This window comes from Salmo salar, chromosome ssa10, assembly GCF_905237065.1.
Source record: "Salmo salar chromosome ssa10, Ssal_v3.1, whole genome shotgun sequence".
Lineage (NCBI taxonomy): Eukaryota > Metazoa > Chordata > Actinopteri > Salmoniformes > Salmonidae > Salmo > Salmo salar.
The window spans coordinates 124319185-124334906 of record NC_059451.1 but is presented as its reverse complement, the minus strand read 5'-3'; the positions used below and the strand labels follow the sequence as shown (position 1 = coordinate 124334906).

Genomic DNA, 15722 nt, shown 5'->3' with positions numbered 1-15722 from the left:
ATTTTTATTGTTTATTTCTCTTTTGTTTGTTATGTATTTAACATATGTTTCCCATGCCAATAAATTGAGTTAGAGAGAGAGAGAGAGAGAGAGAGAGTGTATATTGATACACCATCCAAAGTGTAATTAATAACTTCCCCATGCTCAAAGGGATATTCAATGTCAAATTTGTGAGGCGTTGGAAAACCACCTTGGTCTTTGTGGTTGAATCTGTGTTTTAAAATTCACTGCTTGACTGAGGGACCTTATTAAAGATAATTAATTATAATAATTGTATGTGTGTGTGTGTGGGGGGGGGGGTACTATACAGTAGGAGACTCCTGCACGAACGCGCGCACTGACTGGGAGCAGGAAAGAGTACTGAAGCAAAGACAAAACCCGGAACCAGAGACTTCTTCTGACTGCAAGTGGTCTAATAATCATCATAACCATTGGCAACGCCACCAAGCAGCCCAGGAGTGAATATATAGCCATGTATTTGAATAAGGAAGAGGACAATAGCAAAGGTAAGAATATTTTTTTAAGAATTTCCCTCACACTCTTTTGCGAAGAACTCCTCTTGGCGGTCAGTTTCAGTGATGTGTGTTTGCAAAACGGGGGGTGACGGTGTTAACCGGCTCTGTCTCAGGAGGGATTCTATTCGCTGTTATGTATTAGGGATAATAACTTTAGTGTTATTATCACGGGCATCTGTAGAGCATCTTCTAGACTACAACCTATTGTAATGTATAGTCTAATTAAAATGAGACATCCTGATGTTGATGTGTATCAACGGCTTTTTATCATATTTCAGAAATCATGTCAGCGTTATTTATAGTTTACCTAAGCTTCTGTTCATCTTCTGTGCAATGCTTTCTGAATCTGAAATGTAGGCTAATAGCCACTTGTTGTTCGGCTGTGTGATGTCTTCTGCCGACGGTTCGTGTCCTTTGGTATTTTGTCATCTCTATTCACTACTTGTAAAGGACAACCCGAACACAAGGTCACAGCTTCCTCAACGATGACCAAGTTTCTGTGTGTGTAAGGAGCCTCTTCTCTCCAGACACCCACAGTTGGCATAAAAAGGCTACGTATTACGGATTTGTTAATGAAAGAGGAAGTGAAGGGACATGGCCGGGTGAAGAAGATATGAAAGAATGAAAGCGGCGTTTAGTACGAGTCATCTTTCCCACTTGTTTTTATGCGTGATTTGCGTGAATTGTCCAGTGTAAATACACTGTGTTACTACCCCCCTCCTATCCTGCAGTGTCACGTTCATTCGCGGTGAGTCCGGGAACCGGTATTACACTCAGCACCGAGACGAGACCTGCAGGTCTATACTGTAGTCCCTTATAATAACACATGCTGTTAACGGCGAGGGAAGGAGAGAGAAGGAGAGGGAGAAGGAGAGAGAGAGAGGAAGAAGGAGAGAGGGAGAAGGGAGAGAGGGAGAGGGAGAAGGAGAGAGAAGGAGAGAGAGAGGGAGAAGGAGAGCGAGAGAGAGGGAGAAGGAGAGAGAGAGGGGGAGAAGGAGAGAGAGAGAGCAAAAGAAAGCAAGAGAGAAATAGAGGGGGAGAGAAATAGGGGGGAGAGAAATTGAGAGGGGGAGAGAAATTGAGAGGGGGAGAGAAATAGAGGGGGAGAGAAATAGAGAGGGGGAGAGGGAGAGAAATAGATGGGAAAGGAGGAGAGGCAGTTTCTGTTAATTTCCTTTTGATGTGAGATAATGGTCTGGTGCTGTGGGACTGATATACCCAACCTAACCTGGATATGCCAATGATACCACTACCTGTGTGTGTGTGTGTGTGTGTGTGTGTGTGTGTGTGTGTGTGTGTGTGTGTGTGTGTGTGTGTGTGTGTGGCTGTATTCATTTCTGGGGACACAGGTATTTTCCCTGGAAAATCATTGCACAATAATCAAATCAAATCAAATTTAATTTGTCACATACACGTGTTTAGCAGATGTTAATGCGAGTGTAGCGAAATGCTTGTGCTTCTAGTTCGGACAGTGCAGTAATATCTAACAAGTAATCTAACAAATTCACAACATTAACCTTATGCACACAAATCTAAAGGGATGAAATAAGAATATATACATATAAATATCTAATGTATTTGTAAGGACTACAATGGTGATACAGTAGCATATTTAGCCTGTCCAATAGCATTGTGCATGTGTGTTTGGTTACATTTAACCAGTACAATGTCATTGTGAATGTGCATTGTGTTAGGCTGCTTCATTTAGCCTACAAAATAATTTTGTTTATGGGGTACAAGAACAAATAGAGACTGAAGCAGCTTCATGGAGGGACGAGGACAAGCAGGCAAAGAATTAGACGGTGCGAACTGGAAGAGGTATTACAATCTGGTCTAATAATTGGAATATTCCACTACTACTCAGCCCTATTGGCACCCGTCTGCACATACGCTGCTCGGTGCCTCTGTCTTCGTGAGCTTGTGGCCGTTGATTGGACGGTTGTTCCTGGGTGATCGTAACCGTCACAGCGGGAGGTTCCCTCAGCGTTAGCCCCGTACGACCACGCGCTCTGCTCTGGGTTTATAATTCACCACATGTCTCGAGGTGGGGGTACTAGAGGAGAGAGAGAGAGAGAGAGAGAGAGAGAGAGAGAGAGAGAGAGAGAGAGAGAGAGAGAGAGAGAGCGAATGGAAAAGAGAGAGAGAGAGGGGAGAGAATGGAAAAGAGGGAGAGGGAGAGAGAGAGAGAGAGAGAGCGAATGGAAAAGAGAGAGAGAGAGAGGGGAGAGAATGGAAAAGAGAGAGAGAGAGAGAGGGGAGAGAATGGAAAAGAGAGAGAGAGAGAGAGAGAGAGAGAGAGAGAGGGGAGAGAATGGAAAAGAGGGAGAGGGAGAGAGGGAGGTGTCCCCAGAGGACAAACGGCTTGATCATGTGTTGGCCCGACAATCTCTTCTCAAACAATCACTAACGACAATGGACAGGCACTCTTTCTCTCTCTCTCTCTTTCTTTCTTTCTTTCTTTCTTTCTTTCTTTCTTTCTTTCTTTCTTTCTTTCTTTCTTTCTTTCTTTCTTTCTTTCTCTCTTTCTCTCTTTCTCTCTCGCTCTGTGCTGGGGTCATAAATGCAGTCTGTGGGTACATCCCAAACAGCACCCTATTCCCTATATACACTGCTCAAAAAAATAAAGGGAACACTTAAACAACACAATGTAACTCCAAGTCAATCACACTTCTGTGAAATCAAACTGTCCACTTAGGAAGCAACACTGATTGACAATACATTTCATATGCTGTTGTGCAAATGGAATAGACAACAGGTGGAAATTATAGGCAATTAGCAAGACACCCCCAATAAAGGAGTGGTTCAGCAGGTGGTGACCACAGACCACTTCTCAGTTCCTATGCTTCCTGGCTGATGTTTTGGTCACTTTTGAATGCTGGCGGTGCTTTCACTCTAGTGGTAGCATGAGACGGAGTCTACAACCCACACAAGTGGCTCAGGTAGTGCAGCTCATCCAGGATGGCACATCAATGTGAGCTGTGGCAAGAAGGCTTACTGTGTCTGTCAGCGTAGTGTCCAGAGCATGGAGGCGCTACCAGGAGACAGGCCAGTACATCAGGAGACGTGGAGGAGGCCGTAGGAGGGCAACAACCCAGCAGCAGGACCGCTACCTCCGCCTTTGTGCAAGGAGGAGCAGGAGAAGCACTGCCAGAGCCCTGCAAAATGACCTCCAGCAGGCCACAAATGTGCATGTGTCTGCTCAAACGGTCAGAAACAGACTCCATGAGGGTGGTATGAGGGCCCGACGTCCACAGGTGGGGGTTGTGCTTACAGCCCAACACCGTGCAGGACGTTTGGCATTTGCCAGAGAACACCAAGATTGGAAAATTCGCTACTGGCGCCCTGTGCTCTTCACAGATGAAAGCAGGTTCACACTGAGCTCATGTGACAGACGTGACAGAGTCTGGAGACGCCGTGGAGAACGTTCTGCTGCCTGCAACATCCTCCAGCATGACCGGTTTGGCGGTGGGTCAGTCATGGTGTGGGGTGGCATTTCTTTGGGGGGCCGCACAGCCCTCCATGTGCTCGCCAGAGGTAGCCTGACTGCCATTAGGTACCGAGATGAGATCCTCAGACCCCTTGTGAAACCATATGCTGGTGCGGTTGGCCCTGGGTTCCTCCTAATGCAAGACAATGCTAGACCTCATGTGGCTGGAGTGTGTCAGCAGTTCCTGCAAGAGGAAGGCATTGATGCTATGGACTGGCCCGCCCGTTCCCCAGACCTGAATCCAACAGAGCACATCTGGGATGTCATGTCTCGCTCCATCCACCAACGCCACGTTGCACCAGAGACTGTCCAGGAGTTGGCGGATGCTTTAGTCCAGGTCTGGGAGGAGATCCCTTAGGAGACCATCTGCCACCTCATCAGGAGCATGTCCAGGCATTGTAGGGAGATCATACAGGCACGTGGAGGCCACACACACTACTGAGCCTCATTTTGACTTGTTTTAAGGACAATACATCAAAGTTGGATCAGCCTGTAGTGTGGTTTTCCACTTTAATTTTGAGTGTGACTCCAAATCCAGACCTCCATGGGTTGATAATTTGGATTTCCATTGATTATTTTTGTGTGATTTTGTTGTCAGCACATTCAACTATGTAAAGAAAAAAGTATTTAATAAGATTATTTCTTTCATTCAGATCTAGGATGTGTTGTTTAAGTGTTCCCTTTATTTTTTTGAGCAGTATAGTTACAGATTTTCTCAATTGCTAAAACACAATTTCTGAAACCACATTTCCTGAAAGCTTTAAACACAAAACCTCATCTTCAAGCACTATTTACCTCCTCTCCTCTCCTCTCCTCTCCTCTCCTCTCCTCTCCTCTCCTCTCCTCTCCTCTCCTCTCCTCTCCTCTCCTCTCCTCTCCTCTCCTCTCCTCTCCTCTCCTCTCCTCTCCTCTCCTCTCCTCATCTTCAAGCAGTATTTACATAACCTCCTCTCCTCTCCTCTCCTCTCCTCTCCTCTCCTCTCCTCTCCTCTCCTCTCCTCTCCTCTCCTCTCCTCTCCTCAAGCACTATTTACATAACCTCCTCTCCTCTCCTCTCCTCTCCTCTCCTCTCCTCTCCTCTCCTCTCCTCTCCTCTCCTCTCCTCTCCTCTCCTCTCCTCTCCTCTCCTCTCTCTCTCCTCATCTTCAAGCACTATTTACCTCCTCTCCTCTCCTCTCCTCTCCTCTCCTCTCCTCTCCTCTCCTCTCCTCTCCTCTCCTCTCCTCTCCTCTCTCCTCTCCTCTCCTCTCCTCTCCTCATCTTCAAGCAGTATTTACATAACCTCATCTCCTCTCCTCTCCTCTCCTCTCCTCTCCTCTCCTCTCCTCTCCTCTCCTCTCCTCTCCTCTCCTCTCCTCTCCTCTCCTCTCCTCTCCTCTCCTCAAGCACTATTTACATAACCTCCTCTCCTCTCCTCTCCTCTCCTCTCCTCTCCTCTCCTCTCCTCTCCTCTCCTCTCCTCTCCTCTCCTCAGCACTAACCTCCTCTCCTCTCCTCTCCTCTCCTCTCCTCTCCATCTCCTCTCCTCTCCTCTCCTCTCCTCTCCTCTCCTCATCTTCAAGCAGTATTTACATAACCTCTGACTCCTCTCGCAGAATGAAACGTTCACCTCAAAACAGTTTTACCTGTGTTCAAAATCAAACACTGCTCTCAAATCATAAACAAAGGGATCAAAATGATATACACTCTCAAGCAGTCAGTAAACAATACACCGAAAAATATAGAAAACACATTGTTCAAAACATACAATTCTCAGGGAGAAGTACATTTTTATCTAAAAAAATATTCATATTTTTCCATCCATTGTCTTTTGATGAACGAAAACATGTTCTGTAATAGTAGCTCAAAATTGATCAGAAATTACTACTCTGCTTTGCTCTTTGCAATTTAGTTTTTTGTTCTTCCTCCTCCTTGTACCCCTATTGTTACATTACTGTACCCTGCATCTCACAAACTTGTCCTTTGTCTCTGTGATACTGTAACTCTTGTTCTTTGTTGATATGAACCTGCAACCAGTCAAAATCTATTGAGCAGTCAGTACTGTTAATAAATGGAAAGCACAATGTTCAGGGCCATACAATTTGTCCATTGTACAGTATACAGCCTACAAATGCACTGTACTACAGTATACAAATACTAAAAGGGACAGAAATCAAAAGCAGTAAACATGTGATCAATGTGCTTCTTCTTGTCTTTGGGCTGGGTCAGGCCAGAGCACTTCGGCGACATCACTTCCTGAGGCAACGGGGGAAGAAGCCTCTTGTGTGCCGTATCCAGCCCTGACATGATTCCTCACCTGTATCACCACAGGTTAAATCCATGGCTTGCAGCAGATTTACTCTGGTGTAGGGTTGTCTATCATACACTTTCCATCTCCAAGAGGAGGAAAAACTCCTCAATCGGATTCAGGAAAGGCGAGTATGGAGGGAGGTACAAGTTCATTAACTGCCCATTGATGTTAAACCATTCCCTTACCTGAGCAGCTCGGTGGAAACTGACATTGTCCCACACTATCACATAGGTGGGAAAGAGATTCTCATTTAGCTCTTGACCCTGCTGCTCTTGAACCTGCTGCTCAAATAAAATATCTCTTAGATTGGCCATAAATGTTAGAAGGTGCTGGGTGTCATATGGCCCGAGTGTAACATGGTGATGTAGAACACCATGGTTGCTGATAGCAGCACAGATTGTGACATCGCCAACTCGTTGACCAGGGACTTCAACAATGGCCCCGCTGTCCAATCATGTTTCAGGCCTCTCCTTCTCCTCTTTGTTAGATCGAAGCCTGCTTCATCGACAAAGATGAACTCATGGGGTCTGTCCAAGGATTCCAAGTCAAATATTGTCTGTGTAGAAATCCAATATACTGTATGTAGGATTTTGTAAGTCGTACAGAGACAGTGCTATACTGTAGAGTACAATTAAGCCTACTGTATGCACTTCTGATTCACATACATTGTATGTACTGAAGAGTATTGTAATTCACATAGTATGTGTTAGTACTGTAGACAATCTGGATTACAGTAAATGTTTCTGAATGTACACTTACTTGGACATACTGAGCTCGCAGTTCTTTCACCCTTGGTGAGTTGCGCTCCAAAGGTACTCTGTATACTTGTTTCATTCGCATCCTGTTTACGACGGAGGACACGGTCAATTGTGGAAATGCTCCCACTGTCGATTCCCTGGAAGTGTGTGTTGTCTTGTATCACTCGTTCCTGGATTTCTCTGAGTCGTAATTGCATTATCTTGAAGGACCATGCCAACTATAACGGCCTCTTGCTCCCGAGTGAATATAGCTGTCCTTCCACCTGCATGTGGCAGCCTTGCAATTCTACAAAATGTAGTTGTGCAGTTACAAAACATATTCATGCAGTACAAAAACATACAGTGATTAACTTTACAAATGTCTATTGAAACAGCTGCATATAGTGTAGTAGAGTAAATTTGCAATTACAAAAATACAGTAGCATACTGTACCTGTTCTCTTCTCTGAATGTCCTTACTATGGTGGACACAGAAAATCGGCTCAAATTGGGTTGCACTCTAAGTCCTGCTTCCCTCGTTGTCAGTCCATGGACAAGAACATGGTCTATAACTGTTGCTCGAATTTCATCAGATATTTCCACTCTTTGTCTTCCTCTTCCTCTTTCTTGCCCTCCTCCTCCTCCTCCTCCTCCTCCTCGTCGCCCACCTCGCACTCATCCTCGTCCTCTCACATTGTTTCTTCTATCCATTCTCAGACTTTCTCCTTCCCACCTTCAACAACCTGTTTGCTCTCTGAACTGGCTTATATTGGTTGTGTCGCATCATTTGAAAACAGGTTAAATCCATTTTGAGTGGTTGTGTTCAATCAATGACATGTGCTCTCTATTTGTATTTGATTGTTGCCACTTGTGTTTACCAGTATGGATGACATGTGCATTAGAGTGCAGAATGTGTTTAGAGTTTAGCTGAAAAGTCTAAGGTGAGATCTGCAGATTGTGTTTTACCATGTGAAATGGTTTGAAAGTGTTGAACTGAACTGAATAGTGACTGAAGTGAAATCCCTGGTTGTGAATCAAATACCCTATTTCACTATAGGCCCTGGTCAAACGTAGTGTACTACAGAGGGAATTAGGGAGCCTGTAGTGCCAATTGTGTTCTTCTGATCTCACATTCACTTTCATCCAAAAAGTTTGTGTCTGACTCCCAAATAGCACCCTATTCCCTATATAGTGCACTACTTTTGACCAGGGCTAATAGGGCGCTTGTCAAAAGAAGTGCACTGCATAGGGAATAGGGTGCCATTTGGGATGTATTATATAGTCTTTGCCCCCCCCCAGCCTTATAGGACTATGACACCAGCGTTACTGTAGAACCTCTCTCTCACACAGATCAACACCATACCATGAATGTACCACTAGTCACTTTATACAATGTTTACATACCCTACATTACTCATCTCTTATGTATATACTGTACTCTATACCATCTACTGTATCTTACCATCTTGATGTAATTACATGTATCACTAGTCACTTTAAACAATGCCACTTTATATAATGTTTACATACCCTACAATACTCATCTCATATGTATATACTGTACTCTATACCATCTACTGCATCTTGCCTATGCCGTTCGGCCATCGCTCATCCATATATTTATATGTACATATTCTCATTCATTCCTTTACACTTGTGTGTACAAGGTAGTTGTTGTGAAATTGTTAGATTACTCGTTGGATATTACTGCATAGTCGGAACTAGAAGCACAAGCATTTCGCAACACTCGCAATAACATCTGCTAACCATGTGACCAATAACATCTGCTAACCATGTGACCATTAACATCTGCTAACCATGTGGCCAATAAAATTTGATTTGAGTACAGAGCATAAACATGGCCTTCAATCAGAAACTCAGCAAAAAAATAGAAACGTCCCTTTTTCAGGACCCTGTCTTTCAAAGATAATTGGTAAAAATCCAAATAACTTCACAGATCTTCATTGTAAAGGGTTTAAACACTGTTTCCCCATGCTTGTTCAATGAACCATAAACAATTAATGAACATGCACCTGTGGAACGGTCGTTAAGACACTAACAGCTTACAGACGGTAGGCATTTAAAGTCAGTTATGAAAATTTAGGACACTGAAGAGGCCTTTCTACTGACTCTGAAAAACACCCAAAAGAAAGATGCCCAGGGTCCCTGCTCATCTGCGTGAACGTGCCTTAGGCATGCTGCAAGGAGGTGTGAGGACTGCAGATGTGGCCAGGGCAATAAATTGCAATGTCCGTACTGTGAGACGCCTAAGACAGCGCTACAGGGAGACAGGACGGACAGCTGATCGTCCTCGCAGTGGCAGACCACGTGTAACAACACCTGCACAGGATCGGTACATCCGAACATCACACCTGCGGGACAGGTACAGGATGACAACAACAACTGCCTGAGTCACACCAGGAACGTACAATCCCTCCATCAGTGCTCAGACTGTCTGCAATAGGCTGAGAGAGGCTGGACTGAGGGCTTGTAGGCCTGTTGTAAGGCAGGTCCTCACCAGACATCACCAGCAACAACGTCGCCTATGGACACAAACCCACCGTCGCTGGACCAGACAGGACTGGCAAAAAGTGCTCTTCACTGACGAGTCGCGGTTTTGTCTCAGCAGGGGAGATGGTCGAATTCGCGTTTATCGACGAAGGAATGAGCGTTACACCGAGGCCTGTACACTGGAGAGGGATGGATTTGGAGGTGGAGGGTCCGTCATGGTCTGGGGCACCCTCTATAGAGAATAGGGTTCCATTTGGGACAAAGCCTCTATAGAGAATAGGGTTCCATTTGGGACACAGACTCTATAGAGAATAGGGTTCCATTTGGGACACAGCCTCTATAGAGAATAGGGTTCCATTTGGGATGCAGCCTCTATAGAGAATAGGGTTCCATTTGGGACACAGCCTCTATAGAGAATAGGGTTCCATTTGGGATGCAGCCTCTATAGAGAATAGGGTTCCATTTGGGACACAGCCTCTATAGAGAATAGGGTTCCATTTGGGATGCAGTCTCTATAGAGAATAGGGTTCCATTTGGGACACAGCCTCTATAGAGAATAGGGTTCCATTTGGGATGCAGCCTCTATAGAGATAAGGGTTCCATTTGGGACACAGCCTCTATAGAGAATAGGGTTCCATTTGGGATGCAGCCTCTATAGAGAATAGGGTTCCATTTGGGACACAGCCTCTATAGAGAATAGGGTTCCATTTGGGATGCAGTCTCTATAGAGAATAGGGTTCCATTTGGGACACAGCCTCTATAGAGAATAGGGTTCCATTTGGGATGCAGCCTCTATAGAGAATAGGGTTCCATTTGGGACACAGCCTCTATAGAGAATAGGGTTCCATTTGGGATGCAGTCTCTATAGAGAATAGGGTTCCATTTGGGATGCAGCCTCTATAGAGAATAGGGTTCCATTAGGGACGCAGACTCTATAGAGAATAGGGTTCCATTTGGGAGGCAGCCTCTATAGAGAATAGGGTTCCATTTGGGAGGCAGCCTCTATAGAGAATAGGGTTCCATTTCGGATGCAGTCTCTATAGAGAATAGCCAGAGTAACATCAGCCAGAGAGATGGGGATCTGTAATATGGTGGTGTAGAGTAACATCAGCCAGAGAGATGGGGATCTGTAATATGGTGGTGTAGAGTAACATCAGCCAGAGAGATGGGGATCTGTAATATGGTGTGTAGAGTAACATCAGCCAGAGAGATGGGGATCTGTAATATGGTGGTGTAGAGTAACATCAGCCAGAGAGATGGGGATCTGTAATATGGTGGTGTAGAGTAACATCAGCCAGAGAGATGGGGATCTGTAATATGGTGGTGTAGAGTAACATCAGCCAGAGAGATGGGGATCTGTAATATGGTGGTGTAGAGTAACATCAGCCAGAGAGATGGGGATCTGTAATATGGTGGTGTAGAGTAACATCAGCCAGAGAGATGGGGATCTGTAATATGGTGGTGTAGAGTAACATCAGCCAGAGAGATGGGGATCTGTAATATGGTGGTGTAGAGTAACATCAGCCAGAGAGATGGGGATCTGTAATATGGTGGTGTAGAGTAACATCAGCCAGAGAGATGGGGATCTGTAATATGGTGGTGTAGAGTAACATCAGCCAGAGAGATGGGGATCTGTAATATGGTGGTGTAGAGTAACATCAGCCAGAGAGATGGGGATCTGTAATATGGTGGTGTAGAGTAACATCAGCCAGAGAGATGGGGATCTGTAATATGGTGGTGTAGAGTAACATCAGCCAGAGAGATGGGGATCTGTAATATGGTGGTGTAGAGTAACATCAGCCAGAGAGATGGGGATCTGTAATATGGTGGTGTAGAGTAACATCAGCCAGAGAGATGGGGATCTGTAATATGGTGGTGTAGAGTAACATCAGCCAGAGAGATGGGGATCTGTAATATGGTGGTGTAGAGTAACATCAGCCAGAGAGATGGGGATCTGTAATATGGTGGTGTAGAGTAACATCAGCCAGAGAGATGGGGATCTGTAATATGGTGGTGTAGAGTAACATCAGCCAGAGAGATGGGGATCTGTAATATGGTGGTGTAGAGTAACATCAGCCAGAGAGATGGGGATCTGTAATATGGTGGTGTAGAGTAACATCAGCCAGAGAGATGGGGATCTGTAATATGGTGGTGTAGAGTAACATCAGCCAGAGAGATGGGGATCTGTAATATGGTGGTGTAGAGTAACATCAGCCAGAGAGATGGGGATCTGTAATATGGTGGTGTAGAGTAACATCAGCCAGAGAGATGGGGATCTGTAATATGGTGGTGTAGAGTAACATCAGCCAGAGAGATGGGGATCTGTAATATGGTGGTGTAGAGTAACATCAGCCAGAGAGATGGGGATCTGTAATATGGTGGTGTAGAGTAACATCAGCCAGAGAGATGGGGATCTGTAATATGGTGGTGTAGAGTAACATCAGCCAGAGAGATGGGGATCTGTAATATGGTGGTGTAGAGTAACATCAGCCAGAGAGATGGGGATCTGTAATATGGTGGTGTAGAGTAACATCAGCCAGAGAGATGGGGATCTGTAATATGGTGGTGTAGAGTAACATCAGCCAGAGAGATGGGGATCTGTAATATGGTGGTGTAGAGTAACATCAGCCAGAGAGATGGGGATCTGTAATATGGTGGTGTAGAGTAACATCAGCCAGAGAGATGGGGATCTGTAATATGGTGGTGTAGAGTAACATCAGCCAGAGAGATGGGGATCTGTAATATGGTGGTGTAGAGTAACATCAGCCAGAGAGATGGGGATCTGTAATATGGTGGTGTAGAGTAACATCAGCCAGAGAGATGGGGATCTGTAATATGGTGGTGTAGAGTAACATCAGCCAGAGAGATGGGGATCTGTAATATGGTGGTGTAGAGTAACATCAGCCAGAGAGATGGGGATCTGTAATATGGTGGTGTAGAGTAACATCAGCCAGAGAGATGGGGATCTGTAATATGGTGGTGTAGAGTAACATCAGCCAGAGAGATGGGGATCTGTAATATGGTGGTGTAGAGTAACATCAGCCAGAGAGATGGGGATCTGTAATATGGTGGTGTAGAGTAACATCAGCCAGAGAGATGGGGATCTGTAATATGGTGGTGTAGAGTAACATCAGCCAGAGAGATGGGGATCTGTAATATGGTGGTGTAGAGTAACATCAGCCAGAGAGATGGGGATCTGTAATATGGTGGTGTAGAGTAACATCAGCCAGAGAGATGGGGATCTGTAATATGGTGGTGTAGAGTAACATCAGCCAGAGAGATGGGGATCTGTAATATGGTGGTGTAGAGTAACATCAGCCAGAGAGATGGGGATCTGTAATATGGTGGTGTAGAGTAACATCAGCCAGAGAGATGGGGATCTGTAATATGGTGGTGTAGAGTAACATCAGCCAGAGAGATGGGGATCTGTAATATGGTGGTGTAGAGTAACATCAGCCAGAGAGATGGGGATCTGTAATATGGTGGTGTAGAGTAACATCAGCCAGAGAGATGGGGATCTGTAATATGGTGGTGTAGAGTAACATCAGCCAGAGAGATGGGGATCTGTAATATGGTGGTGTAGAGTAACATCAGCCAGAGAGATGGGGATCTGTAATATGGTGGTGTAGAGTAACATCAGCCAGAGAGATGGGGATCTGTAATATGGTGGTGTAGAGTAACATCAGCCAGAGAGATGGGGATCTGTAATATGGTGGTGTAGAGTAACATCAGCCAGAGAGATGGGGATCTGTAATATGGTGGTGTAGAGTAACATCAGCCAGAGAGATGGGGATCTGTAATATGGTGGTGTAGAGTAACATCAGCCAGAGAGATGGGGATCTGTAATATGGTGGTGTAGAGTAACATCAGCCAGAGAGATGGGGATCTGTAATATGGTGGTGTAGAGTAACATCAGCCAGAGAGATGGGGATCTGTAATATGGTGGTGTAGAGTAACATCAGCCAGAGAGATGGGGATCTGTAATATGGTGGTGTAGAGTAACATCAGCCAGAGAGATGGGGATCTGTAATATGGTGGTGTAGAGTAACATCAGCCAGAGAGATGGGGATCTGTAATATGGTGGTGTAGAGTAACATCAGCCAGAGAGATGGGGATCTGTAATATGGTGGTGTAGAGTAACATCAGCCAGAGAGATGGGGATCTGTAATATGGTGGTGTAGAGTAACATCAGCCAGAGAGATGGGGATCTGTAATATGGTGGTGTAGAGTAACATCAGCCAGAGAGATGGGGATCTGTAATATGGTGGTGTAGAGTAACATCAGCCAGAGAGATGGGGATCTGTAATATGGTGGTGTAGAGTAACATCAGCCAGAGAGATGGGGATCTGTAATATGGTGGTGTAGAGTAACATCAGCCAGAGAGATGGGGATCTGTAATATGGTGGTGTAGAGTAACATCAGCCAGAGAGATGGGGATCTGTAATATGGTGGTGTAGAGTAACATCAGCCAGAGAGATGGGGATCTGTAATATGGTGGTGTAGAGTAACATCAGCCAGAGAGATGGGGATCTGTAATATGGTGTGTAGAGTAACATCAGCCAGAGAGATGGGGAGAGTTCACCCTCTCTGTTATTCTTGCCCTGCCGGCAAATTGATGACGTCCTGCTCTTCATGGTTCATTTACTAATGTAGAATCTGAAATAATTTGTATGCTTTTTACTGCTGCTGAGGCACAGCGCTCTAATGTCCATGTCTGTTTGGGAGATGAATTGAAAAGGGGAGAGAGTGGATGGGGACATGGATGAAAGGTGGCAAAGCTTTTGAAGAGTCTTTTTATTCAGGCAGTCTACCTGTCTGTGGAAATAGAGTTTATCAGTGGGATTATTACACATTTCTAAAGATGTCCTACTTATGGGATGATGTATAGACAAAGCCCTTACATATCATCTTCTCTGGCAACCTGACACTATAGTACTGGATACTCAAGAGATGAATATGAACCAGAAAGGATATGAAGTTCATTTAAAAAAAAAAAAAAAAACGTTTCTGACCAGCAGACGTTTGTAACAGCGAGACAATACTTCAACAATTGTTTTTTGTTTTTTTAATAAAGACTTATGGCTCAAGTTTACCACCCAGTATTCCCTAGTTAGGGATGGAGTGTGAAGGATCAGTGCTGTCATAGGTTTAATAAGACCTTTCTATAGGAACGACAATTATTATTTACATCTAAATGTCTCTGCTCTGTTATGGAGAGAGAAAGAGAGAGAGGGCCAGAGACAGAGACAGAAAGGGCTAAGCACAGTCCGTAGTGGAAGGATACATTTACATTTACGTCATTTAGCAGACGCTCTTATCCAGAGCGACTTACAAATTGGTGCATTCACCTTATGATATCCAGTGGAACAACCACTTTACAATAGTGCATCTAAATCTTTTAAGGGGGGGGGTTAGAAGGATTACTTTATCCTATCCCAGGTATTCCTTAAAGAGGTGGGGTTTCAGGTGTCTACGGAAGGTGGTGATTGACTCCGCTGTCCTGGCGTCGTGAGGGAGCTTGTTCCACCATTGGGGTGCCAGAGCAGCGAACAGTTTTGACTGGGCTGAGCGGGAACTGTGCTTCCTCAGAGGTAGGGAGGCGAGCAGGCCAGAGGTGGATGAACGCAGTGGCCTTCTTTGGGTGTAGGGACAGATCAGAGCCTGAAGGTACGGAGGTGCCGTTCCCCTCACAGCTCTGTAGGCAAGCACCATGGTCTTGTAGCAGATGCGAGCTTCAACTGGAAGCCAGTGGAGAGAGCGGAGGAGCGGGGTGACGTGAGAGAACTTGGGAAGGTTGAACACCAGACGGGCTGCGGCGTTCTGGATGAGTTGTAGGGGTTTAATGGCACAGGCAGGGAGCCCCGCCAGCAGCGAGTTGCAGTAATCCAGACGGGAGATGACAAGTGCTTGGATTAGGACCTGCGCCGCTTCCTGTGTAAGGCAGGGTCGTACTCTGCGAATGTTGTATAGCATGAACCTACAGGATCGGGTCACCGCCTTGATGTTAGCGGAGAACGACAGGGTGTTGTCCAGGATCACGCCAAGGTTCTTAGCACTCTGGGAGGAGGACACAATGGAGTTGTCCACCGTGATGGCGAGATCATGGAAAGGGCAGTCCTTCCCCGGGAGGAAGAGCAGCTCCGTCTTGCCGAGGTTCAGCTTGAGCTGGTGATCCATCATCCA

The 15722-nt window shown here is 45.4% G+C and overlaps 1 protein-coding gene across 1 annotated transcript in view; it reads left to right on the top strand.

The window, feature by feature from the left end:
• Positions 1 to 341: 341 nt before the first annotated feature.
• Positions 342 to 15722, top strand: part of LOC123724533 (synaptotagmin-7-like) — a 149729-nt gene continuing 134348 nt past the window's right edge. The window contains exon 1 of the mRNA XM_045688695.1: positions 342 to 506. Within this exon, the coding sequence (XP_045544651.1) occupies positions 473 to 506 (34 nt within the window). The 5' untranslated portion in view covers positions 342 to 472. The remainder of the gene's footprint in view (positions 507 to 15722) is intronic.